The sequence below is a fragment of the Camelus bactrianus genome, chromosome 2, assembly GCF_048773025.1.
Source record: "Camelus bactrianus isolate YW-2024 breed Bactrian camel chromosome 2, ASM4877302v1, whole genome shotgun sequence".
NCBI classification, from domain to species: domain Eukaryota; kingdom Metazoa; phylum Chordata; class Mammalia; order Artiodactyla; family Camelidae; genus Camelus; species Camelus bactrianus.
This window is the reverse complement of record NC_133540.1, coordinates 30,940,489-30,967,551: the sequence shown is the minus strand read 5'-3', so window position 1 is coordinate 30,967,551 and position 27,063 is coordinate 30,940,489. Positions and strand designations below refer to the sequence as shown.

Genomic DNA, 27,063 nt, shown 5'->3' with positions numbered 1-27,063 from the left:
AAGACACCAAAAATCTGGTAGGAGAAAAGGAAAAAAGAAAGAACAAAAGGCAAAGCAGCGCGGGACGGGTCCCGCGGGGAGGGAGCGGCAAAGGAGGACTGGCGCTCGCTCGCTGGGTCTCCCCTCTCCAACTGAGAGGCCAGCGGGACGGAGGGGGAGCCTCCGAGGCTCGGATCTGTACAGAGCAGCCCTTGACTAACAGAACTAAGTTAAACGGGCACAGAGCGTCCCCCCAACACCCAGCCTGAGACGCGGGCCTGCAGCGGCGGGCAGGGCCAGGCTGCACAAGCCGGGTGGAGGACGGAAGTGGCTGCACGGAGGCAGCCCCGGGGGAATGCAAGGAGCTGCGAGCCATGGCTGTGGGTGCACAGGGCAGAATAACCTGGGCCCTCCATAAAACAGCAAGGTTGATGTGCTCTCGGGGGGAAGGGTGCACACCCCCATCTCTGAAAACCGGCGGAAAGTTTTCCCGGGAAGAGAGGCGGGGCTCAGGCACAGCCGCCATATCCTCCGCGCTGATCACCCAGGCGGGGGCGGGGGCGAAACCTGCATCCGCACCAAAGGGCTTAGCAGCAGCCCGGGGCAGATAGGATCCTTCCATCCTGGTCCCTCAGAGAACTTGCTCCACAAAGACAAAGAGCTGGGTTTTGGCTCGGAGCAGGGACAGGGCTGTGCCTCAGTCTTCCCTGAGCCCACCTGCGGAGCGCGCAGCCGCACAGAGAGCGGAGCTACCAGCAGCGCAGGTAGAGGGAGAGCGCCCCCCCCCCCCCCCCCCCGCCTTTCAGGCAGGAACACAGCCCCTGACCGAGGTGCTGGGAGGGGTCACGACCCGCCCTCCTACCCGGCCAGTCTGCAACATCTGACTGCGGCATCTGGAGGGGCAGCAACCCGCCCGCCCACAGCAGAGAGCTGCATCTGACCCAGTGTTAGGAGGAGGCGCGATCTGCTTGCCGACAGGTGCTGGGAGCAGCACAGAAGAGGGCGCCAACGGAGGGCCTCTGAAAACAGCAAGCTGAGCTTCCAAAACAGGACGAAGACAGAAAGACTTCACATAAAAAACACACAGACTCCAGGAGAACACCGACAACCCCCCCCCTTTTTTTTTAAGTCTGTTTTTACCTGTTCTATTTTCTATTACTCTCTTAATTTTTACTTCTTAATTCATTTCTATTTCTCTTAGGTTTTGATGTCCTGCTATTGATTAGACACAGGTTTCAAATACATCTATTCATCTCCCCCCCCCCTTTTTTTGTAAAGGTTTTAAAAGGACGTCTCAACCTGATTAATACTCTGCTTCAACTCACTCCTCTATTATTCATTATACACTGTTTTCAAACCCTCATTCTCCCTTCTTTTAGAATTCTCTCTCTCTCTTATTTTTTTTTTCTTTCTTTCCTAAGTTCTATTCCTAAATAGGCATTAGATAGATAAAATACTTAAGGACCAAAATAAACAACTGATACTCCATAAACCACAGTGCCAAAGAGGTATGAGCAAGATGAAGAAGCAGAAAAACCTTTCCCAATTAAAAGAACAAGAGAAATCCCCTGAAAGAAAGATCAACGAAATAGACATCGATAGCCAACTAGATCAAGATTTCAAAAAAGGAGTGATCGAATTGCTGAAGGAATTAAAAGAGATAGTGTTTAGAGATATAAAATATGTCAAAAATGAAATTGAAACTATAAAGAAGAGCCAAGTAGAATGGGTAAACTCATTGACAGAGATGAGGAATGATCTAATAGCTGTGCAAAGCCGACTAGATAATGCAGAGGAACGAATTAGTGATCTAGAAGACAGGGCAATAGAAAGCACCCATTCAGAAGAACTACAAGAGAAGCAAATAAAAAATAATGAAAATAGCATAAGGGACCTATGGGATAATATAAAGCGTCCCAATCTTCGCATAATAGGGGTCCCAGAAGGAGAAGAAAGATCAAAGGGGATTGAAAAGGTTTTTGAAGAAATCATGACTGAAAATGTCCCAAACTTAAAGAAGGAATCAGATATCCAAGTACAGGAAGCTCAGAGGGTCCCAAACAGGAAGAACCCAAATAGACCCACACCAAGACATATCATAATCAAGATGGCCAGAATCAAGGATAAAGAAATGATTCTAAAGGCAGCAAGAGAAAAGCAAAGAGTAAGTTACAAGGGAACCCCCATAAGGCTCTCAGCTGATTTCTCTACACAAACACTACAGGCCAGAAGGGAGTGGCAAGATATACTCAAAGCCCTGAATGAAAAAAAGATGCAGCCTAGGATCCTTTATCCAGCAAGGCTATCCTTGAGAATAGAAGGAGAAAAAAAGAGTTTCACAGACAAAAAAAAGCTGCAGGAGTTTAGCAACACTAAACCCATGCTAAAAGAAATATTGAAAGGGCTATTCTAAATAGAAAAGCAGCAGGATGCTACAGAAATGAGAAACACACAACTGGAAAGGTGATAACTCATGAATTACAAATAAAGTAAACATGAAATTATAAAAGAAGACATACAAATCACTGAGAGTGGGAGAGGGAGGCAGGGAAATATAGAATATTTTTTTCTTTCTTTTTTAAATTTTGTTAACAGTAGGATGGGTTTGAGATCATGTTACTATCAGTTTAATAAAAACAGTTATAGTAATGGGTTGATAGATTTACAAAAAAGGCTAACCACAAGCCAAAAATTTACAAAGGAGTCACAAAAATTAAATAAAATCCATGATAATACAAAGGAAAATTACCAAACCACAAAAGGAAGAAGGAACAAAGAGGATATACCAATTCAACTGCAAAGATAAGTTCAAAATGGCAATAAACACACATCTATCATTAATTACTGTAAATGTTAATGGACTAAATGCTCCAGTCAAAAGACACAGAGTGGCAGACTGGATAATAAAGCAAGAACCTTCAATATGCTGCATACAAGAGACCCACTTTAGGGAGAAGGACACATATATAGATTGAGAGTGAAAGGATGGAAAAGGATATTCCATGCAAATGGAAAAGCCAAAAAAGCAGGTGTTGCAGTACTGATTTCAGACAAAATAGACTTTAAAACAAAGGCCATAAAGAAAGATAAAGAAGGACATTTTATAATGATTAAAGGAGTGATACAAGATGAGGATATTACACTCGTTAATATATATGCACCCAATATAGGAGCACCTAAGTACATACAAGAATTACTAACAGAGATAAAGGGGGATATTGATGGGAATACAATCATAGTTGGAGATTTTAACACTGCATTAACATCACTAGACAGATCTTCCAGACAGACAATAAACAAGGCAACAGAGAAATTAAATACTACAATAGAAAAACTAGATTTGGTGGATATTTTCAGAGCATTACACCCCCCAATAATAGGATATACATTCTTTTCAAGTGCACATGGAACATTTTCCAGGATCGATCATGTACTTGGGCACAAAAGAAACCTCAACAATTTTAAGAAGATAGAAATTATCTCAAGCATCTTTACTGACCACAATGCCATGAAACTGGAAGTCAACAACAGAGAAACAAAGGAGAAAAAAAGGAAAGCATGGAGATTAAAAAATATGTTATTGAAAAAACAATGGATCAATGAGGAAATCAAAGCTGAAATTAAAAATACCTTGAGACAAATGATAATGAAAGCACAACCGCTCAAAACCTATGGGACACAGCAAAGGCAGTGCTAAGAGGGAAGTTTATAGCGATACAGGCCTTCCTCAAAAAAGAAGAACAATCTCAAAGAAACAATTTAACCCACCACCTGAATGAATTAGAAAAAGAAGAACAAAAAGCCCCAAAAAGCAGCAGAAGGAAGGAAATAATAAAGATCAGAGAGGAATTAAATACAATAGAGATTAACAAGACCATAGAAAAAATCAACCAAACCAAAAGCTGGTTTTTTGAAAAAGTAAATAAAATCGACAAACCTCTGGCCAAACTCACAAAGAAGAAAAAAGAGAGAGCACAAATTAGCAAAATAAGAAAGGAAAATGGAGAAATTACAACAAACAAAATAGAAATACAGAATATCAAATGAGAATATTATGAAAAACTATATGGAACCAAACTGGATAACCTAGAGGAGATGGACAAGTTTCTGCAAACATACTGTCCACCAAAACTGAATCAAGAAAAATCTGAACACTTGAACAATCCGATCACTAGAAAGGAAATAGAAATAGCAATTAAAAACCTCCCTACAAATAAAAGTCCAGGACCGGACGGCTTCACCGGGGAATTCTACCAAACATACAAAGAAGAACTCATACCAGTCCTTCTCAAACTCTTCCAGACGATTGAAAAGGAGGGAATACTCCCAAACTCATTCTATGAAGCCACCATCACCCTGATACCAAAACCAGGCAAAGACACTACAAAAAAAGAGAATTATAGGCCAATATCACTGATGAACATAGATGCCAAAATCCTCACCAAAATTTTAGCAAATAGAATCCAACAACACATAAAAAAGATTATACATCATGACCAAGTGGGGTTCATCCCAGGGACACAAGGCTGGTTCAACATACGCAAATCAATCAGTGTAATACATCACATCAACAAGAGAAAGGACAAAAACCACATGATCATCTCAATCGATGCAGAAAAAGCATTTGATAAAATTCAACAGCCATTTATGATAAAAACTCTCACCAAAGTGGGTATAGAGGGAACGTATCTCAACATAATAAAAGCTATATATGACAAACCTACAGCCAGCATAGTACTCAACGGTGAAAAACTCAAAAGCTTCCCACTAAAATCTGGGACAAGACAAGGATGCCCACTATCACCACTCCCATTCAACATAGTCCTGGAAGTCCTAGCCACAGCAGTCAGGCAAGAGAAAGAAATAAAAGGGATCCAAATTGGAAAAGAAGAGGTAAAAGTGTCATTATATGCTGATGACATGTTACTATATATAGAAAACCCTAAAAGGTCCACACAAAAGCTACTAGAGCTGATTGAAGAATTCAGCAAGGTAGCAGGTTACAAAATTAACGTTCAAAAATCAGTTGCATATCTTTACACTAACGATAAATCAACAGAAGAAGAAAGTAAAGAAACAATCCCCTTTAAAATAGCACCCAAAGTAATAAAATATCTGGGAATAAACCTAACCAAGGAGGTGAAAGAATTATACACAGAAAACTATAAACCATTGATGAAGGAAATTAAAGAAGACTTTAAAAAATGGAAAGATATTCCATGCTCTTGGATTGGAAGAATCAATATTGTTAAAATGGTCACACTGCCCAAGGCAATCTACAGATTTAATGCAATCCCTATCCAATTACCCAGGACATATTTCACAGAACTAGAAAAAATCATAATAAAATTCATATGGAACCAACAAAGACGTAGAATTGGCAAAGCATTTCTGAGGAGAAAGAAAGAGGCTGGAGGAATAACTCTCCCAGACTTCAGACAATACTATAGAGCTACAGTCATCAAGACAGCATGGTATTGGTACCAAAACAGACATATAGACCAATGGAACAGAATAGAGAGCCCAGAAATGAACCCACAAACTTTTGGTCAACTCATCTTTGACAAAGGAGGCAAGAATATACAGTGGAATAAAGACAGTCTCTTCAGCAAATGGTGTTGGGAAAACTGGACAGCAGCATGTAAAACAATGAAGCTAGAACACTCCCTTACACCATATACAAAAATCAACTCAAAATGGATTAAAGACTTAAACATAAGACAAGATACAATAAACCTCCTAGAGGAAAACATAGGCAAAACATTATCTGACATACATCTCAAAAATTTTCTCCTAGAAGAAATAAAAGCAAGAATAAACAAATGGGACCTAATGAAACTTACAAGCTTCTGCACAGCAAAGGAAACCAGAAATAAAACAAGAAGAAAACCTACGGAATGGGAGAAAATTTTTGCAAGTGAAACCGACAAAGGCTTGATCTCCAGAATATATAAGCAGCTCATACGACTCAATAAGAAAAAAATAAACAACCCAATCCAAAAATGGGCAGGAGACCTAAACAAGCAATTCTCCAAGGAACACATACAAATGATCAAAAAGCACATGAAAAAATGCTCAATATCACTAATTATCAGAGAAATGCAAATCAAAACTACAATGAGGTATCACCTCACACCAGTCAGAATGGCCGTCATTCAAAAGTTCACAAATGACAAATGTTGGAGAGGCTGTGGAGAAAGGGGAACCCTCCTACACTGCTGGTGGGAATGCAGTTTGGTGCAGCCACTATGGAAAACAGTGTGGAGATTCTTCAAAAGACTAGGAATCGACTTACCATATGACCCAGGAATCCCACTCCTGGGCTTGTATCCAGAAGGAAATCTACTTCAGGATGACACCTGCACCCCAATGTTCATAGCAGCACTATTTACAATAGCCAAAACATGGAAACAGACTAAATGTCCATCAACAGGTGACTGGATAAAGAAGAGGTGGTATATTTATACAATGGAATACTACTCAGCCATAAAAACCGACAACATAATGCCATTTGCAGCAACATGGATGCTCCTGGAGAATGTCATTCTAAGTGAAGTAAGCCAGAAAGAGAAAGAAAAATACCATATGAGATCGCTCATATGTGGAATCTAAAAAACAAAAACAAAAACAAACAAACAAACAAAAACAAAGCATAAATAAAGGACAGAAATAGACTCACAGACAGAGAATACAGACTTGTGGTTACCAGGGGGGTGGAGGGTGGGAAGGGATAGACTGGGATTTCAAAATTGTAGAATAGACTACACTGTATAGCACAGGGAAATATACACAAAATGTTATGATAACTCACAGAGAAAAAAATGTGACAATGAGTGTGTATATGTCCATGAATAACTGAAAAATTGTGCTGAACACTGGAATTTGACACAACATTGTAAAATGATTATAAATCAATAAAAAATGTTAAAAAAAAAAAAAGAAATGCAGAACTACTATTAGCAATTCAATGCTGGGCTTGGGAACTATTAAATAATTAATAGTGTAACTAATATAAAATCATGTACCATCAATTAAATAATGCAGAATCAATCCCAGAAGCACAGGAATAACTACTCAGTCAGCTTTATTCCATCCCAGAACTGAGGACATTTCATCAGCAAAACAAAGACAAAACATTTGAGTCGTTTATACTTAAGCCTCTGAAGTACCAATTCATCTCTCAGAAAAATGTCCTGAGAAACACACCTGCAGGAATCTTATGCTGAACTCCTTAGAGAGAATGAGTGCCAATTACAGAATACTTCTACTGATAGCAAAAAATTCTACACTTTGACCAGTCATAGCAGCTAACATTAATAAAACCATCTGGCCTAAGTCTGATGTTAATTAATTCCTTGTACGTAAGGTTGGAGGAAGGCAAAGACAAACTAAAAGACCATTTCTCCTACAGAGTACAATTACTTGGACAGAAGCAAAAGCTAGAATAGATACACTTAAAGAATCTCAGTCAAATTTCTCATTTAATGTACTGGTTTGGAAATCTTCAGTAGGATTTCAAGTGGGGACCTGGAAACTCAAGCAGCTGTTAGATGACATTATTCTGTACGGAAACAAACTTAAATTACAGACATGATCCTGATACGAATGTTTTAATTTGCCACAAACACCATATATTTATACAGAAACACAGAAAAGGCAGACAAGCTCTATTCTGTGCATGCCTAGTAAAAACGCTCTTTTAGATCATGCGAATTAAATTTATGGTGACACAGAATTATTTCTCTAAGTCTCAGTGAAAAGTAAACTGAGACAAACTAACAACAACAACAACAAAAGCCCAGTCTTTTTTTGACAGGCTGATCTCAGTTGATAATTTCAAATTCTGGCTGTTCAATATTGCTTAGTGGAAATTCTCCAGATGGTTTCCAGACAAGCCATTATTACTATTGATCACTGACAGATCACATTCAAAAACATTTTTAAAAATTACTTCCCAGTAATGCTATAGCGCCAACTGTGCAAGTGAAGGACACACTAGGAAAGTAATACATAAAAGGAACACCCACATGAACATTTACCTTCCACTGCTCGTTTGAAGAAGACTTTGCAGCTGCCACAGGTTACCACCCCATAATGACATCCTGAAGCCTCATCCCCACACACCAAACATATTTTGGAAGGTCTTGAAGATCCAGTAGAAACACTTCGTAAAGTAGAGCTGGGGAAAGAAATTGAGATTTAAATAACTACACTGTAATGGCACATTTGACATGCTATACAGCTTAGCTCAAAGTCTGTCAGTAATCGTGGTTCTGTAAATGTACTCAGTAGGGTCACATACCACGTGACTTAGAAAATGAAGGCAGAGCCCTCTAAGGGGAGTGATGTATCAAGAATTCTGTAGAGCAAAGCCTCTCTTCTCTGTGTACTAAGAAATCATACACAATCGCATGCAAACCTTTTCCTATTTAACATTTACCGAAAAGCATTATTTGCATTCTAGGTGAGCAGGGAGGAGAGAAATCTTGAGCCAAGTCATCGTGGAAGTATTTTAGGCATCAGAGGGTTGTTACAATACTTCTTGACTCTCTTCACCCAGACTCAGATTATATATCTCAATTATGTCAGATAAAAAAGTCTCCTCTCTCCAAAACAACTAATTAAAATAAAAATAATTCTTACTTCTACTGCCAATAACTTCACCCCTCCCAGCTCCTGCATTTCTTCCACATTACCTTATATAGGTATGTTCAAATTACTTCATTTACTTACTTATTTACTTACAAATACTTACTAATTTGAAGAGACACAGTCAATACAAAGAACAAGCCATCTATGGTAACTATCTCAGGTATCTTTCATGGTAAGAAACTGAAGGGTTCAGTTTTTAGGGACAAAGTTAACCTTTTAAGCAACAATCTGTAGATGCACTTTTTAAGGAGACTCTTCTCAATATATGCATTACTGGCACAATCTGAATAACACTGTTTAAAATTCTAATAAGGTCTCATAGCTCAGTGACAGGTGGGTACCAAGCAGGCAACAAATTTGATTTTTTTTTCATTCCTAATCCACATGCATTTATTGAATATCCACCCACCAGTCCTGTGCAAGGTACTGAGGAAATGAATATAAACAGCCCTGGCCCTGTCCTCCAAGTCGGTGGAGACACGGACTGTGGCCGTGTGTGCTTAGGTGTGGGGTAATATGGCGGCATGTTGTAGGCTCAGCCTTCCATACTGGGGAGGGTGGGGGTACACAAGTCAGAGAGGTGACAGCTGAGCTGAGTTTTGCAGCACAACTAGATGGTAGCCAGACAAAGAAAGAGGGCAGAGGAAGCAGGATGTGCAATGGCTCAGAGAAATGTGAGCCGGATGTGTGCAGGGTGGATGGATTCGGGGTATGGCGCTGCCGTCACCTTGCTGTCCTGGCTTTTGTCTCCACGTGAAACAGCAGGAACATGGGAAACAGACTCAAAGAAAACACATAAAAGGCTGGAAGGGTTATGTCATGGTGATGATTTCTCTGTTTTTCAAATTAGCCAAAACGTGATAATATTGCCTTGGTAATTTTTTTAAAAAACATGATTTGCTATGTTTTAACTACACTCTCACCAAAAAACAGATGACGGAACAAACTATTCAGCTGCTCAGAGTGCTGGAGCACGCCTGACTTTCTAGAAAATGAGTTCTTACATCAAGGACTGAAACAATGTTCTCCAAAGTTGTTTCTCCTTCTGAGAAAAGCACTCTTTATTATTTTTATTAGTGTCCTTTGACTTCTTTATGGCATTCAAAACATTCCATTTCAGCACCAGTAACTTCTCCGGCAGATCAGCCAGTAAAAACTCAATCCATACTCTGTCCGACTCTCCAATGCTTCACAGGGAAATACCATGACTTTGTAAACAATTAGAATGTAACTTAAAAATCATCATTAACATGTAATTGCTTTTCCACAACAGCAAACATCTGAGGGATTTGTAGTTAACATTTTTGTGAACCTTGGTCATGGTCCCCAAACTTAGGAGTCTCTTAACTTTAGTCTTTGGAACTCTCCCCTTCTTCTCCAAACTCACTTTCTGGGCTGAGTTAACGGCATCAGTTATGGGCTGAATTGTGCCCTCCTCCAATTCCTATGCCGAAGTCCTAGCCCCGAGAACATCAGAGTGTGATCTTTTTTTGGGCACACAGTCAGAGCAGAGATGGTTTGTTAAGATGAGAGGTCATTCTGGAGAAGGTGGGCCCCTAATCCAATGTGACTGGTGTCCTTATTAAAATGAGGAAATGAGGACACAGACACACACAGGGGGAATGCCCTGTGAAGACGAAGGAAATGATTCTTTCACAGGCCAAGGAATACCAAAGACGGCCAGCACGCTGCCAGAAGCTGGAAGAGGGATGCAGCAGACTGTCCCTCACAGCCATCAGCAGGAACTGACGCAGCCAACATGTTCATCTTGGATGTGCCTACAGAACCAGGAAATAATCCACTCCTGTTGTGTAAGCCACCCATTTGTGGTACTTTGTTAGGGAGCCTGAGCCAACCAGTACAGAAACTTAGACTCACCTCTGACTATTCTTTCTCTCTGTTTTCTTTCCCCATCTGTCAAATTCTAATTACTTCACCCTCAGAAGACATCCAACTCCAATCACTTCCCACACCTCCTCCGGTGCCACGCCAGTCCAAGCTATCAACGCCTCTTCCAGGGATGTGCAAAAGCCTGTTGGCTGGTCATCCTGTTTCTCCCTGCCCTCTTCCTTCCCTGGTAGCCAAAATGATCTTTATTCAGTCCTTTGCTCAAAACCATCCAAGGGATTTCCCTCACACTCAGAGGAAAAGTCAAAGTCAACCTCTGACCACAGAGCCCTCATTTGGCCCAAGACTTCACTAACCTCTTTCCCTTGCCTGAGTGCCTTCAGCAACACTGGCCTCCTTGCTAGACCTCAAACATCTGAGGTGTGCTCCCACCTCAGGGCCTTTGCACGTGCTGCCCCCAGTTCACCCTGATATCTCTGTAGCCCCCTCCCTCACCTCCCTTCAGGACTGTATCCAAATACCACTTCCTCAGTCAGGCCTTCCCTGACCATTCTACTGAAAACATCCATTCTTCCCAACTCCCTTCCCCTCCTGCTCTATTTTTCTCCCTAGGGTATAACACTATCTCACATGTTGTCTGTTCTTTATGTCTTTGGTCTGTTTACTGTTTGCTCTGTTTATTGTTTCCTTCATCCACACAAGAAGGTAAACTCCACAGGGGCTGAGATTTTCTTTGGTGTTTGGTTTTCCACTATGTCCCCAGTGTATGGAATGGTACCCAGTACCTCGTAGGCACCCAGGTAACACCTGGCATAAATGAGTGATCTCAGATAATCGGCATTTTCACAGTAGTCATCAATTCTGAGCTCTGACTTACAGAAAGGGACGTTCTTTGTTTTTAAATGTCCTGAGCATGAAAAGTATGGAGTGAAATCAAATGAGCAGTCAAAGAGAAAGTGTAGCATAAAAAAGGATGCATTGTGAAACTCAAATTAAAAGTCCTTTTGCTTAATGACAAGATTCAAGCAAACCCGAATTATGTTTCCTTGTTGATCACTAACATCTCTCAATGAGGAAGGCACACGCTTGCCTCTGCAGGCCTCTCGGCAGCCCTCTAACAGGGCTCCTTCTCATTTTCCTGGTCATCGATGTAGATCTCTGGCGTTCGACCTTCAGCCATCTTTCCTCTCACTTCTCCACTCTACCCCTGAATGATCTCCGTCTTCCTGGCCCAAACGGCCCAAACAGCTCCTGTGGGGAATGGCTTCCCGAACCTGTACATCCAGCTCCAACCTCTCCCCACATTCCAATTTCACATGTTCACCTCCTTCACATAACTTCCCTGCCTTTCTGTGCTACTGGCTTCTGGAAGGGTACTGCCACCCGCTAGGTGCCCAGGTTCAAACCTTAACGAATCCGTTTACAAGTCCTGCTCGTTTAGCCTTGCACCCTCTCCCATTGCTTCTCTTCACTCCTCTGGTGGGAACACTGGTTCAAGCCCTTGTCACTTCCTCAGGGTTCCTCCCCAACCTCCCCCAACCCTGCCCTCTCAAATTCCTTCTACAGTGGCTGACAAATGAAGTTTCCTGTCACAGATTTCTGGTTCTATGACTTTCCAGCTCAGAAACCTTCACCCCTACCCAGTACCTCCATGAATGGTAACACTTCAGTCCCTCTTCCTCCTCTGCCTTCCCCCGCTGGTCTTCTCAAGCTTGTGCTCACCAGGCTCCTACATCCCCATCGGGATGCTGTGGGTACCGCCATCTGTACACCGACTCCCACTCCAACTCCTGCAAAACCCGTCCCTCCTCCAAGGGCCCCTGATGTTCTCCCAGCAGGATGCCCCATTGTCCCGTTGTCCTGATTCACTGTCCCATTTCCCGAACACCCCTCCCTCAGCAGTCACCACTGTGGCCCTGACATTCGTGACTTGTGCACTTATCCTAATCCCCTGAGGGCAAGGACCTTGTCCTCTGCCTCTCTGTGCTCTCTGCTGCCATTAGTGCAGCATTGGTACTATTTATTGAGTAAATGAAATCACACTCTTAATCTCATGACAGTAGAATGTAAATTTCCAAAAGGCGATTTTACAGGAGGTAAATGAAGGAGGCCAAGGTTATAGATTCAATTCCTATACGGTTCATTTAGCTTTGCACAGAGGGAAAAGAAAAAAACAAAACACATCCAAGGAGACAAACTATCCTCAAAAGCTCAGCAAGCTATTCCACAAGCATATGCACTACTGACACAGAAGACAGGCCACAAAGTGTGGGTGGGTCAGGAAAACTCCAGTCTCCATTGAGACCCTATCTTGTGGTTATCTCTGAAACTGAAAGTTTCAGTCAAATTGGATTTCAAGCTCAAATTAAAGTCAATGTATTACACACAGTAAATAGCCATTATTTGATCTGATCAAGCATAAAAACATCTACATGTAAAAACTTACTTTTCCTAGAATAGCTAATCATATGGCACTTAAAATCTTTCCCGCATCTATGATTATCTCTATGCTGATTTTGCTTAAAATTTCTGCATAAATGTACGCATTATAATGGTATTCTACCTCTTAAAAAACATTTTAATATTGACGAGTTGGGAAAAACGACCCAAATTGGTCATTTTTGGTCTTGGTAATCAAAGACACATTGTTCACAGAAAGAAGTTGATAATCAACAGATAAAGGTAGTTCATAGGATTTTCTACAAATGGTAAAATACTATAAAGCAGAAATGAGTGAACATTGTATTTCCACTTGTAAACCCAGTGTCTCTCTCAGGGAAACACAAGTAAGATGTAACTATTTTCAGCACCAAATATAATAGTTCTAGCGATTCATTGAAGAGATTGAGGAAATTAATCAAAGGTTCATGCTGATTTTGGTGACAACTGGGAGGCAGAGATACTAACCAATCATCAAAAACACATACTGGGCTATCTTTTCCCCCAAAACAGCTGGATGCTTAGGGAGAAGCAGTAAGAAGCTGTGTGAGAAAACATGATTTTTACCAACCAAAAAATAACTGGAGAAATTGGCTGAGAATCTATAAGGCGCCATGCTGTTCCAGGAATTACCATATGGAAAACTGTCTTTCCCCACCTTCCTAACAGTTATATAACAATACAGTAGTGATTGATCCACTATTCAGTGGCCAGAAATTCTTCAGATGAAAAGAACACTTTGTCTTATTTCTTAAACTCAATTCAATGTGAAGGAAACAAACCTCCCTTCTGCACTATCACTTCATCAGATACACACTTCTACCATCACCACCAGCTACTGAAAAGGTTTTTTCCCCACATGCAGTCAATTCAAGCATTCATTCAGTTACCCAGCACATAGAGAATTTGGAGGAATATATAAACACCACCTCAGGAAACAGCCTTATAGCCGAACATGCTGGTGTGTCACAATCATTCATTAAACTGTTCATTGGAAGCCTGCCATGGGCCCCACTGTTCTAGGCACTCAGCTGAATAAGAAAGAGAAAGTTCCTATTCTCTGGGAGTTTCTGCCATATTAGGAGAGAAAGACAATACAGAAGGAAGGAAATAAATTCAGATAGTGATGAATGCTATGAAGAAAATGACAGAGACTGAGATTGAATGGAATGGTGGAGGGTTCGGATTCTTTAGAAAGGTGGCCTGAGAAGTCGGCTCGGGGGAGACGGCCAGGCGTGGGAGGATGCCGAGCAGAGGGAAGAGCAAGTGCAAAGTCCCTGAGACAAGAATGAACGTGACACGTTCCAGGGACGGAGACAAGGGCGACGTGGCTGAGAGGAGGAAGGGGCTAGGGGTGGTGGGCTGTGAGGGCCAGGAAGAAGACAGAGAGGGACCACGTGGGTCTCCAGGGCTATGGTAACGACGAAGGATGCTATTTTAAGTGCCGTCACGAGTGATGTGAATATTGAGATGATTTAAGCAGAAGGGTAACATGATCTGAGTGACATTTAAAAATCTTACTTTGGCTGCTGTCTGGAGAATGGACTACAGGAGTGGGTGATGTTGGAACTGGGGAGACCAGCCAAGTTGGCTCCTGCAATTATCCGGGCAGGAGATGATAATAGCTTGGATTAAGCTTAAAGTTGTAAAGACAGTGAGAGAAATGGCCTTTTTAAAAAAGTAGACAGTACCAACAGGACCCACAGAGAAACTGGATGGCGGTGCTATCTGTATTTACAGATTGGAGGGAAGAGCAGACTGGGGGGGTCTGTTGTGGACCCAACAGTGGTACAACAGTATTGGTATGCTATGTTCCTATTTTTTGTAAATAGTAGAATAGCAATAATATTAAATCACAATCTACCCATAGGAAAAACTGGGAACAATATTTATCAGGAGTATGTAACCTTTCTGGGCCAGTTTTGTCACTTGTTAAGTAGTGATTACAGTAGTGCTATCTTATTGGGTTCTTACAGGTTAAATTACTTGGTATATTTAAGAGCATTTACCACAGGGTCTGACACATAGTCAGTGCTATTTAAATCCTGGCTATTAATAATCAGTATTACTACTGGATCTACAATTCTTTTTTTTAACTGAAGTACAGTCAGTTACAATTGTACAGCACAATGTCCCAGTCATGCATATACATGCATATATTCATTTTCATATTCTTCTTCATTCAAGGTTATTACAAGACATTGAATCTAGTTCCCTGTGCTCTACAGAAGAAACTTGTTTTTTAAATCCATTTTTATGTATAGTGGCTAACATGTGCAAATCTCAAACTCCCAAATTTATCCCTTCCCACCTCCTTTCCCCCGGTAACCATAAGATTGTTTACTATGTCTGAGTCTGTTTCTGTTTTGGGATCTACAGTTCTTAACAGTGACTGCCATAGGAGTGGAACTATAGATAATTCTACTTTTCTATATTACATTTTTCTGTACTGCTTTAAATTTATATAAGCATGTATAAACATAGGTTAGCAGCAGAAAAAAAGGTTTTTAACAATATAGTATAAGAGAGTGGTACACCAGCAGCCATGGTGTTTGCTTACTGCACAGGCAGTGTTCCTTGTACAAATGGGTTTGGGTGTCTCTTGTAAGAACTCTGGTTCCCCTGATGTCTGTAGCGTGCAGGTTGGGAACAGCCACATTAGATCATTAAGATAAATCATTGTTTATCAAATATATACTCTTTCATATAAAGAACACTGAGAAACGGAAGAATTTGGAGAGCACTTGACATACAAAAGATATGTTTCAAAAACAAATCAATGACTTTAAGGACTAGTTTACTAAAATCCTTGTTTTCATCCACATACAAAATATGCAAAATAAAAAAAACCAAAAACCTTTTTGCTATTTCCTTTTGTTTTGATAAGCATCCATCCTGAGTCACAATATTTAACCTGAGGGATCTCATGTTAGTTTTCCCATTATTTAGGGGGACTATTTGGGAGTAATTCTTGTGGAACATTTTCTTTTATGGGATTATCTTTGATGATAAGTGAATCATTAATGTTTTGGAGGATAATTCACCACTAAATAAGATTCATCCTCTTAAATCACGGTTCATAATGCACCACAGACAGGAATTGAATAATTGGTACACAGCTTACAATCTCAGATGTATGAATAAAGTTACAGACAAAGTTACCCGACACAGAAAATTCAGGGACATAACTACCTTGGAAGATAAAATTTAAAGCACAATGATGGCTGGTTAGTCTTTTCCAATTTACTTTTTTGTTTGTTTTCACAAGTTTATACGATTAGTAATATTTCTTAGAGTGGCTCTGTTTAATGAGATGTATTTTCTCTACTCTGAATTTCATTTAAGTGAATGCAATTTTCCCATAAAGGAATTAAAATTATAATCTAGAGAGCACAGCTTCAGCACAGCAGGAAAGTATCCTGACAGATATTAAAGGAAAAAAAAAGGTAGGAATATTTTGGATCATAAGAAACTGACGCCCACCCTAGTGTGTATAAAATTTCATTTTAAAAATAAGGATATATTCTAGAAGGGCATTCAAGTAACTTTTTCTCCTTAAACTATGGTTAGGCAAATACATATTTGATCAAAACATGCAAAATCTATTTTTTTGGAAAATAGGCAAAAATACTTAAATCTAGATTAAAATGTATTTTCTAGAAAAACAAAGAAAACTGTCAGATGTAATTATTGGCCGCTGTACTGCTAATGAATCATTTTAATCAAATGATTTTTACTAAACACGGGTTATGTGGAAGTCCTTCTGAGGACACAAAGATGGCAAATCACTTGTACTTTCACTGAGTTTAGCTGAGTAGGGGAGGTAAGACCTGGAGACTGATAAATATTCAAGTCACTGTGTGGTAGGAGTCATCCATGGCTTAAAAATGAGTCAGAATTCAGAAAGAGCCCAATAACTTGCTGCCGGGATGACGGACAGCTTCAGGGAGGAATGGGGCAGTGTGAAAATGAGCTGGGAAAGAAAGCAGTCCAGACCAGGACAAACACACTGGGGTCCAGAACTTGACAAGCTGCATCCTAAAAGTGCAGAAAAGGGCAAAATTAAGTGGTTAGAGATGATCCTCAGACAATGAATTGAAACATCTGGTTGACAACTGAAAACATGACACGGAAAATGAAGAGAGATGGGTACACAGATCTACCACGTTAGAGGACACAAAGTGATCGGTTATAGTTTTTAACACGTACAGTGTAGACAATGACCACAGAAAGGTCTGATGACCTGGGAGGAAACTAAGGACCACTGAGAAGGGCAAGCAGGGAAAACATGCTCAACAAGAGAAAGGCTGAAACCTACTTAAAAGGCAGGTTGCTCTCAGGGAGCAAGGTTTCTAGATTTTATTCATGGAACCATGGATGAGCTCACCTGAGCGAAAGGTAAAATGAAGAGAAAAGAAAGTCATAGGTGGCAATCTACAGAAAACTAGCATTTCTGGTCAGGCAGGGAAAGAACTAGCTAGCAAACCAAAGAGGAAGAAAAATCAAAGAAGAAGAAAGACCAAAGAGGCAGGAAGGCAAGACAACACAGTCTTGTAATCAAAGAGAGGAGATCAGGAATGGGAGACCAGCAGGGTCAAATGCCACCAAGAGGCCGAGACTTAAGGTTGACCACTGGGACATGGTCATCGTTGACACCGCTGACCTGAGTGATGGCTGTCTTTCCTGCATATGTAAGATGGCATATATAAGCCACATTAAAGTGAAAGGCACTCCTCATCTTCTCTATTAAGAAATTTCCATATTCATGCAAGTTGTCTTTGTCATAAAACAATACCTGGTAATTTGAGCCTATGCAGCCTCTAAACAGATCTAACATCAAATCATCTTCAGAAACATGCACTGAGCACACACATGCCGGTCAGTGGTTGCTAATACAATGACCAAATGTATGTGCTAAAAAAAAAAAAAAAGCCTCCACATTTTATTTTGCCCCTGCGATCACTGGCATGTGTGAGTCTATTTATACACATTGTAAGTTAGTTACTTAGCATCCCCTGGGATGGAATCGTGGACTTATCACATCATCTGCGGGTCAGTACTTTATAAAGTATGTTTTAAGGAGATTACGTCTAAATACCTGCTTGAGTTGTATTAAAGGAGGTTTTAAGGAGATTACCACAAAATGCTTGCTTGAGTGTTTTTAATTACAGTGACTTTGCTTTTGACACATACTATAAATATTAAACATGATTTTACATTCTGCCTGAACATTAACTATCCTTGTGTTAAGATGCAGACTTTGATGCTGAGACCAATGGCATGAGACACCGAGCACTCGTGGGTGCTGGACCAAGCTGTGGATCTTGAACCTGAGTTATTTAGAAATTACTGATTTCAGTGTGTTTTTAGCTTATCACATTTTCAAGAAGCTGATGTAACACATGCTTCATCGTGGCCTTTCTGAGCAACAGAATATAGCTTCTCTCTATACATTTAATTAATGAGTCAAAACTCCAAACAGCTTTTTCCCTGAGTTGTTTCTCGTGCAGTCTAGAAATAATAATTTTTCAGTGCCGCTGTTACTGCCCTCTGGTTTGCCAGCTCAATTCAGCTACTACTGCTGCTCATACGTAAGATCACAGAGGCTTTTCAACTGCCACTTTCTACCTGCCTCATTCTAAGTTTTTCCACATGGGGTAAAGGGACAGCCTTCGTTATTTCAAGAATTTACAGGTGATAGGTTTAGAGATGCTCACTCCAAAATCTATAAATCAATGACATTAATGACAATGTCCTAGCACTCTTGGGGACAGTAAACATGACACCACGCCCTGTTTACTTCAACCTACTCAGTGTTTGATTCTGAGCAGTTACCACTCCTCCAAATATTAAAATCAGCAACATAACAAGGCATCAAAAGTTGCAAGGAATGCTCAGATTAATTGGATCAAATGAATTCCCTTTCTAACATCTCAGTTTCTGAATAATCAATGAGGTATCACTTGAGAGTTAGGGGAAAAAAAACTGAAAAAAAATCCCAAATAATAAACATATTTTCTTAGGGTTAATTCTATAATTGTGAAGCATCACTATTTTCTGGTCAGCTTAATACTCTGTTTTTCAGTAAAGTTATAAGGCATCTATCAAAATAAATCTTTCCCATTCACACATTAGCTTATCACAGGTGGAAAAAAAATAATGGCCCTTTTCAAAACACTAAGAAATTTTTCTAGTTATGAGGGTTTTCTCCACAGAAGCCTACAGTATAACCACACACAGGAAGAGTAACCCTGACCTTACTCTGCTTAAAGGTGGTGTGACTTGCATCTGGGTCCTGTTGGAAGGCGTCCCCACAAAGAACAGTTTTGTCAGTGTGGCAAAATGCTACTCAGGCTAATGACCGGCCCCACTGGTAAGCTCTGAAAAGAAGGTGTGTGTGTGCCCATATACCTAAAGAGAATCACACACGGACACTCGAACATGCCAGAATCTTCTGCAGTGTTCTTCTGCCCTGCAGGAAATTTTCATTAAGAATTTCCTCGGGAGAAAAAAAAAAGGCAGAGGCTTCACGTAGGAGCAACCCTAGGCCACTAGGTAGTGGGTTTGGATAACTGAGTCTGCAAAGTAGTTCAGAGGCACCTTTCCAACCCCTCCTCCGTCCTCTCAGGATGGAGGAATCAATGCCGCACTGTTCCATCAGGAGCTGTCAATGCTCACCTCGAAGTTCCCTACAGAGCTGCCTTGTACACCTCTCCCACTTAAGCACACTTTGCAGGATTAGGCCATATGAAGACGATGCTTTCCGACTGTTTTTGACCTGCAGAATCAGGAATTTCTTATGGTTCCATCTGACACACGTCTGGCCACTGGCTTCACCTGTCTACCACAGCACAGCACTTCTAAGTCAGTAAGACGATCATCTACTGTGACGTGCACAACAGCACCTGCTAAGGATGACGGTCTCAGGCCTCCAAGGTGACACAAGGAAGGACGGGGTGAAGTTCAACACTGCTTATCCCACCCCCAACACTGCCCCGGTCCCTTCCACTACCACATTCTCTGGTGATTTTGGCTATTATTTTAAAAACTGTTGTTCTATACTTTGTTTATTTTTTCTGATCAATTTCAGTACTTCTGTTTTTACCTGAAATGCTAGTTAAAAAAATTCTTTTGTGTGTGTATATATATATATATATATTTTTTTTTTTTTTTTTACTTGAAGTATAGTCAGTTTACAATGTGGTGTCAATTTCTGGTGTGCATGAACACACATATATTCGTTTCCATATTCTTTTTCACCGTAACTTACTACAAGATATCGAATATAGTTTCCTGTGCTATACAGTATAAACTTGTTTATCTATTCTATATATTATCAGTTAGTATCTGCAAATCTCTGACTCTTAATTTATCCCCTCCCACCACTCTTCCCCCAGCTAACCATAAATTTGTTCTCTGTCTGAGAGTCTGTTTCTGTTTTGCAAATAAGTTCGTTTGTCTTTTTTTTTTTTTAGGTTCCACATATAAGTGATATCATATAATATTTTTCTTTCTCTTTCTGGTTTATTTCACTTAGAATGAAAATCTCCAGGTCCATCCATCTTTTATTCTATATTTATAAAATACATAAAAATAAAAATTTAATAAACAGAACTATCTGCTCATTTCCTGACTCAGCATGAACAGAACAATGACAGAATCCTGTGTACTTTCTATGGGTCTTTATCTTTCTTAGAGCTCAAAGTCTGGGGCTGTTTCTTTGATTTCCTTCCTCTGAAAAGACTGGAAGCCCAAGGCTGCAGAAAGACTGGTCTTTGGCTAGCTAAGAGTGCATGCACGCACGTGCTGACTCAGTGCAGCTCCGTGCGGCCAACACAAAGGTACATAAAAATGTAGAATTTATTTATTTAATTAGCTATCATCTTTTCTAAGTATCTTGCACCCCACTTTACTCTTAAGGAAAAAAATCAAGAAAAAAAATCTACCAAATACTCTGCTTCTTCATACCTCTCTTCCCATCTCTGTCCCACTTCCTTCTGCGCCAACCCTGCTTTCATACATATTTCTGCTTCGAGAGAAAAGCTACCACTAGTATCAGAGGTGTGGGCCTATCTGGTCCTTGCAGAGCAGACATTGGAAGTGTTTCAGTATTTCTGCAAATGGCATTATTTTATTCTTTTTTATGGGTGAGTAGTATTCCACTGAGTATATATAACACAATAAAGCCATTTGCAGCAACATGGTTGGACCTAGAGATCATCATTTGAAGTGAAGTAAGCCAGAAAGAGGAAGAAGAATACCATATGATAGCACTTATATGTGAAATATGGGGGGGAAAAAAAGAGGACATTAATGAACTCATCTACAAAACAGAAACAGACTTGCAGACATAGTAAACAATCTTATGGTTACCAGGGGAACAGGGGGTGGGAAGGGATAAATTTGGGAGTTTGAGATTTGCAAATGTTAACCACTATATATAAAAATAGATAAAAACAAGTTTCATCCCTATAGCACAGGGAACTATATTCAATATCTTATAATAACCTTTAATGAAAAAGAATATGAAAACAAATACATGCATGTGTATGTATGATTGGGACATGGTGCTGTGCACCAGAAATTGACACATTGTACTGACTGTAATCCCATTTTAAAAAATTTGGAATGAAAAAAAAAAAAGAATATAATGCCCCTTAAAAAAGTGTTCTAATATTTAATTTAACTTGAAATCAAGACCATTTAGATATTTGCCAGTAGTGGACCCACCTGTTTTCTAGCTATTCACTTATACCTCCTTCCTCACCGTATCTCTGTTGCTAAGGAAAAGGGAGAATTAGCCCCAAATCTCCCTCCAAGCAGATAGGTCGTGTGCTATGAGCAGTAGGCAGGTTTTTGTCCCTCTTTTCATTTACTCAATAGCATTACCAAGGACCTAGCATATGCCAGGCATTGTTCTAAGTCCTTGATACATATCAGCTAACAAAATACACTAAAATCCCTGATGTTTGGAAATCACGTTCTCAGGCTGAGAGGGGGGTGGTGAAGCCAGGCTTGAGGACACATCCCTACTGGAAAGTAAAGGAATATTAATATATGGATTAACTTTGGGAACAATTTTAAATTATTTTCTCCACTCTTACGAAATTCTCTCAAGCCTGCTTACAACAGCCCTTCCTCAAAGCATGAAAAACCGAAAAGAAAGGTCTAGGTTCAGTTAACGCAATGTACCTCCTATCTCTTATAAATGAGATGAGAGTCATGAGATTAAAGAATGTGCTCCCAAGAGTACTGAACCAGGATTTAAATATATACTTTCACTGTTTAATCCTGAGTGTGTGTGGGGTGTGTGTGTGTGTGAAAATGCCCTTGGAATTTGTTCAAGTAAATATGCCAATCTTTTCTTGCTTTCACTGAGGTGTGGTAGCCCTTCAAATAAAAGGTACTCATACTTTTACAACTGATGTTAATATTGGATTTTTAATTATCTTCCAATGTTGCAGAAAGCTGTACTCATGAAAGGCAACTGCTAAATGCACCAAAATAACTTTTATCATTTTCCTGACATTCTTAAAAGCAATTACAGAAGCGTTTCTCTAAAGTTTAAAAAATTAAGTTAGGCTTTTGCCTTTGGAACAGATCTGAGAAAAGATGAAAAACATTTTTAAAACAAGGCAAATGGCATAGATATCAAAGCATATATGACACTGTTTAGTGGTCAGAAGCAGTTTCACTGGAGTTTGTGAAAAATATTTTTTTCAGAGTGCCTATAAATAGTGATGAAAGATGGTGAAGTCGAGGAAGGGCGTTCCTACAGGTTTAACAGCAACAAGGCAAGAAGCAGTGTAGAGGTCACTTAGATCTTTCTTGCTTCAAAAATGTCCTCCTGCCACCACTGCTGCCAGAGGAGAAACAGAGGGATGGCCACCTGATACCACCACCAGTGAGTGATAGGAGGGATCCTGGCCTTCCTCTTTCTATTTTATTATATGGAAATACCTACAGGAAGATTTACTAAATCTGCTGTGTTTCATCTCAGTGCCACGGAACTAGGACTCCCAGATGCCCTAACTTGATTTCAAGGACACTTCATATACGCTCTATCAACACCTGTTTGCAACTGAAAATTTAAAACCTATATCAATATTCTCTTTTCTAGTGTCTGAAACAGTGTATATACTATGTGTCCTCTTTGGTAGAGAGAAAATATAAGATTTTCAAATAAAGGGAACATAATACAGATGTGTATACACATATGTATTTATATCTGGGCAAATTCTACATGGTTTAAAGAATATGGTCACTAACACAATTTTTTTTTTTTTAGTGGAGGTACTAGGGATTGAACCCAGGACCTCATGCATGCTAAGCAGGTGCTCTACCACTGAGCTATACCCTCCCCTCCATAATTCCTTTTAATACAGTAAAATAATGTTTAGGAATCAAGACGGCATCTTGGCCTTTCTTCCCCTCTTAATTTAGTAAAATATATCCAAACTGATTACATCATTTTAAAGACCCAGAAAAGAAGGAGTTGGCTCTGGGGATTTTGTCCTGGGATCCCAGCAGGGTGGGTCACAAGGACAGGAGGCAACTTTCAGAAGCCAGTGTGGACACCTGAGGAGGGACACAGGGCTGGGACAAGAAAGTCCTGGGGAAGCATGAAGAGAAGAAAGGGAGGCTGACAAGGCGCACCCAGAAAAAGCACGCCTGCCGGAGCCAGTGGGCACAGAGACGCCCAGAGTGGTGACAAGGAAAGCTTACAAGTAAGGGAGGCCATTGGAAACCAGTCAACAGAATCACAGCCATCTGCACAGTGGTCACAGGGTTGAGCTCCAGAGCAGGAGATAAGGTGGCTGGCCTTGACCAGGTCAAGTTCAGGGGCAGAAATATAACAATGTTGGGGCAGATAAACTGTGAGGTGCCGAAGTCTGCCTCACCCCGGGAGTTCCCCCAGCTTGTCCTGGCCCGCTGGAGCCCTGCCTGCCCTGGCCGATGGGCGTGTTCAACCCAGACCACATCACAGGCAGCAAAAGACAGGTCAGAAGGATCCATAGGCAGTAGAGAAAAACACACCTTTTAAAAAACCAGGTAACCAGAAGCAGCATAAACTTTCCTAATATGCTAAGTGTTTTAAGGGAACTGCTGTTGAGAACAGATGGTGTTCAATGAGACAAATGGTAAATAATTTATTGGAGTCCTGGAAAGGTGGATATACACTCATTTAGTCAGGAAAGTTACCTAAAAATGACATGTATTTCCAAGGAAGAAACAGGAAATAATGGTAGATACCAATTTGAGATAGAAGGGAAAGCAATTCTCAAGTACGCATCCAAGTTCATTGTTTATCTTCTGGGCAGAGAAGACTATTTACTAATTGAGATAATTATAGCCACACTACATGGAAAGATTATTATAAGGGATAAGCGTAAGAAGTTAAAAGTAGGAAAAAGGATTTGTGAGGATAGAAGAATTTTCAATTGTATGTTTGCAGAATAAGAATATAATTTGTTGAGGTCTAAAATTAAGCTAAAAAGTTCTGTTCAATTTTATTTCCAAAATTAAAAATTATAAAAGCAAATAGGAGTTTATGAGGAATTAAATTTGCTATAAAATAAAGCCAACTTTATATTACAAACCATATGAAAAACAAATTAATATTTTATAAATATTAATTATGAAATTTTATAAGAATTTATGTAACTAATAAATTAATATTACCATGTGCCATTCATACAACTAATAGGAAGAAAATCTAGACTTTCCAAGGCTCAATGGATATCAAGCAACTCTGAACAAATTTCTAATTCCATTTACCCCTCCTGAAATGGGGAAATATATTTCAACACAGGCTTATTTAAATAAACATACTATGTGTGAATAATATAAAATGTGATTGTAATAAATATGGGATAATTTGGTTTGTGAAATTTCATAGTAATACTTATTATTCATAAACTTCTTTTCTTAAAACAAGTTTTAAAATCATTCTAAAATACACAGACTACAGTGAACTCAATGGAAGATTTCCACCTCACTCAGAACCTTAGAGTCCTTACCATAGACATTTTATGAGAGCCTTAATATGTTTAACCCGAGAACATTTCCTGGTGTGGGGCAGGGGGAGCACATGCAGGGCGGGGGCACCCCTGGAATGACGCGCTATTTTGTTGATTTCCTATTAACTACTGGAATTCTGCATACAAATTAGCAATTGCAGGCTCTGATTAACTTGGATATATTTAACTGTGGGTTTCTGGAGTGTTTTTTAAATACACACGATTCTGTTGTAGTGGGTCTTACGATGTGCCTTCTATAGCTCTTGAAGTTGATCCAGAATATAGTAATGAGACTCCAAAGAGAGAAGAGTTTACTCTTATTAGTCATAACTGCATAAAGTTGAAGACCTAGTATAACAATTAAACAAATCATGGCATTACAGTAATACAGCAGACCTTATCCAAAATGAGATAAGGGACGAGCAGTTACACAAGGGCATTTGTTTAGCAATTAGAACGGGATAAAATAGACAAGTGTGGGCACTCTCCCCTTCCCACAATGAGTCACAGACTATTCCTGAGAAACAAACGTCAATCATCCAGAAGGGAACCACGATTTCCTGTTATTTGTTCAAGAGAAACTGGGGTAATACTTCACAGAGGTGTAAGGGAAGGCAACAGCTTTACTATTTTTCTTTTACACTAGGAAATGTTCTTACTGCTAAGTTATAGCACTAATAACATAACCCAGTGATAAATTTCTCTTATAAGCAGTTTCAAGAATACTGACAGTTGTTTTTTCACTCTCATTAAAATAACGACTTACCTTTGTACATTATTTTAAGCAATATTAAGACTGATCAAAATTTACTCTGTGTTTAGTGACTTAATAATACCATTTAATAGATTTGTTTCACTGGCTCTTTTAGAAGCAAGCACTCAATTTATAAAAGGAATGAAAATATTCGTAAGTCATATTTTTGTATTACTCTTTAAATATCAAACATTTCAGGGGAATTAGATCTAGAGGAGCAAGTTAAAGATTAGTATCACTTTACTTTTTGATAAATAGCACAAAATCCTACAAAGTGGAATGTTTTCATAAATAAAAGCTTAAATTTCAGTTCTGAAAGAATTCTAGTTGGTTACTTTGTAATATTAAGCAAGATAATGAATACCCAGAGAGGACATTTAAAGACTATTAAAACTCTATGAATCATCACTGTATAGAAAATAGGATGTCCAGGAATTCTCATGGCTATGGGGCAGCCTCACAGGTATATAAAATATCCCATAATTTTCAATATTATAATAAACTATCTGGATCCGTAAGAATTAATCTACATCAAAACTGTAGGTATTCTTTTATTTACACCATAAAGTTCAAGTGAATAACAGGAAATAAAAGCTTTACAAATGGTACCCAAATTTAAAATAATCCACGCCCCGGGAAGGGGGCGCCCACTCCCTGCCCCACCCCAGCAAGCGTGCCAGAAATCCTGCGAGCTCCGTGGCAGCAGCTACACTTGTGATCAGCACCCGGAGCCAACGGCAAAGGTCAAGACTTGGGAAGACAGGAAGCAGCTCTACACCTGCGGGACCTGCTTCATAAAAGTCCACAGCCTCCGTCATGGTATGAATTTCCTTCCTGGGAGCCAAAGTCTATTTCCTAGGAGGAAGTGAAAACAGATTCCTAGCAGCCCAAGATGGAACTGTACGCTATGAATAACATTATTTAGTTAAGGAACTATCTTTAAGGACACGCTTCAAAGGACTTACAGAACCAAGGTTTGAGATGCAACTTATTTTGTAAGTTGAAGACTGCATTCAGATTTGCTAAACGACGTGTAAAATTTTCAGAGGAACCTGGTCTGATTACAACTGAGAATCTGGGAGGACTAAGAATGAACTCATGACCATAAATATAACTATATAACTATATATATATACACACATACATATATATATATATACACACACACACACACACATATATATATATATAAAGTTTTGGATAATACCTGGTTCTTCTCCCATACCACATCCCAGATACTACACCATTCAAGAAAGCTCAATTTTTCTTTTGACCTTGTCAGGAAATACATCCCTAAGAAATTTTATCCATTGAGAACTACACTGAATTTTTAAACTTAAAATACACATATTCACCCATAGATAACACATG

At 39.7% G+C, this 27,063-nt stretch overlaps 1 protein-coding gene across 6 annotated transcripts in view; it reads right to left on the bottom strand.

The window, feature by feature from the left end:
* The window catches only part of NR3C2 (nuclear receptor subfamily 3 group C member 2), a 331,046-nt gene that overhangs the window by 158,527 nt on the left and 145,456 nt on the right, over positions 1–27,063 (bottom strand). For 5 of the 6 annotated variants that reach the window (XM_074377623.1, XM_074377630.1, XM_074377640.1 and 2 more), the window contains exon 3: positions 8,007–8,158. In XM_074377623.1, coding sequence (XP_074233724.1) covers positions 8,007–8,158 — 152 coding nt within the window. The remainder of the gene's footprint in view (positions 1–8,006; positions 8,159–27,063) is intronic. The other variant, XM_074377596.1, reaches the window with a different exon arrangement.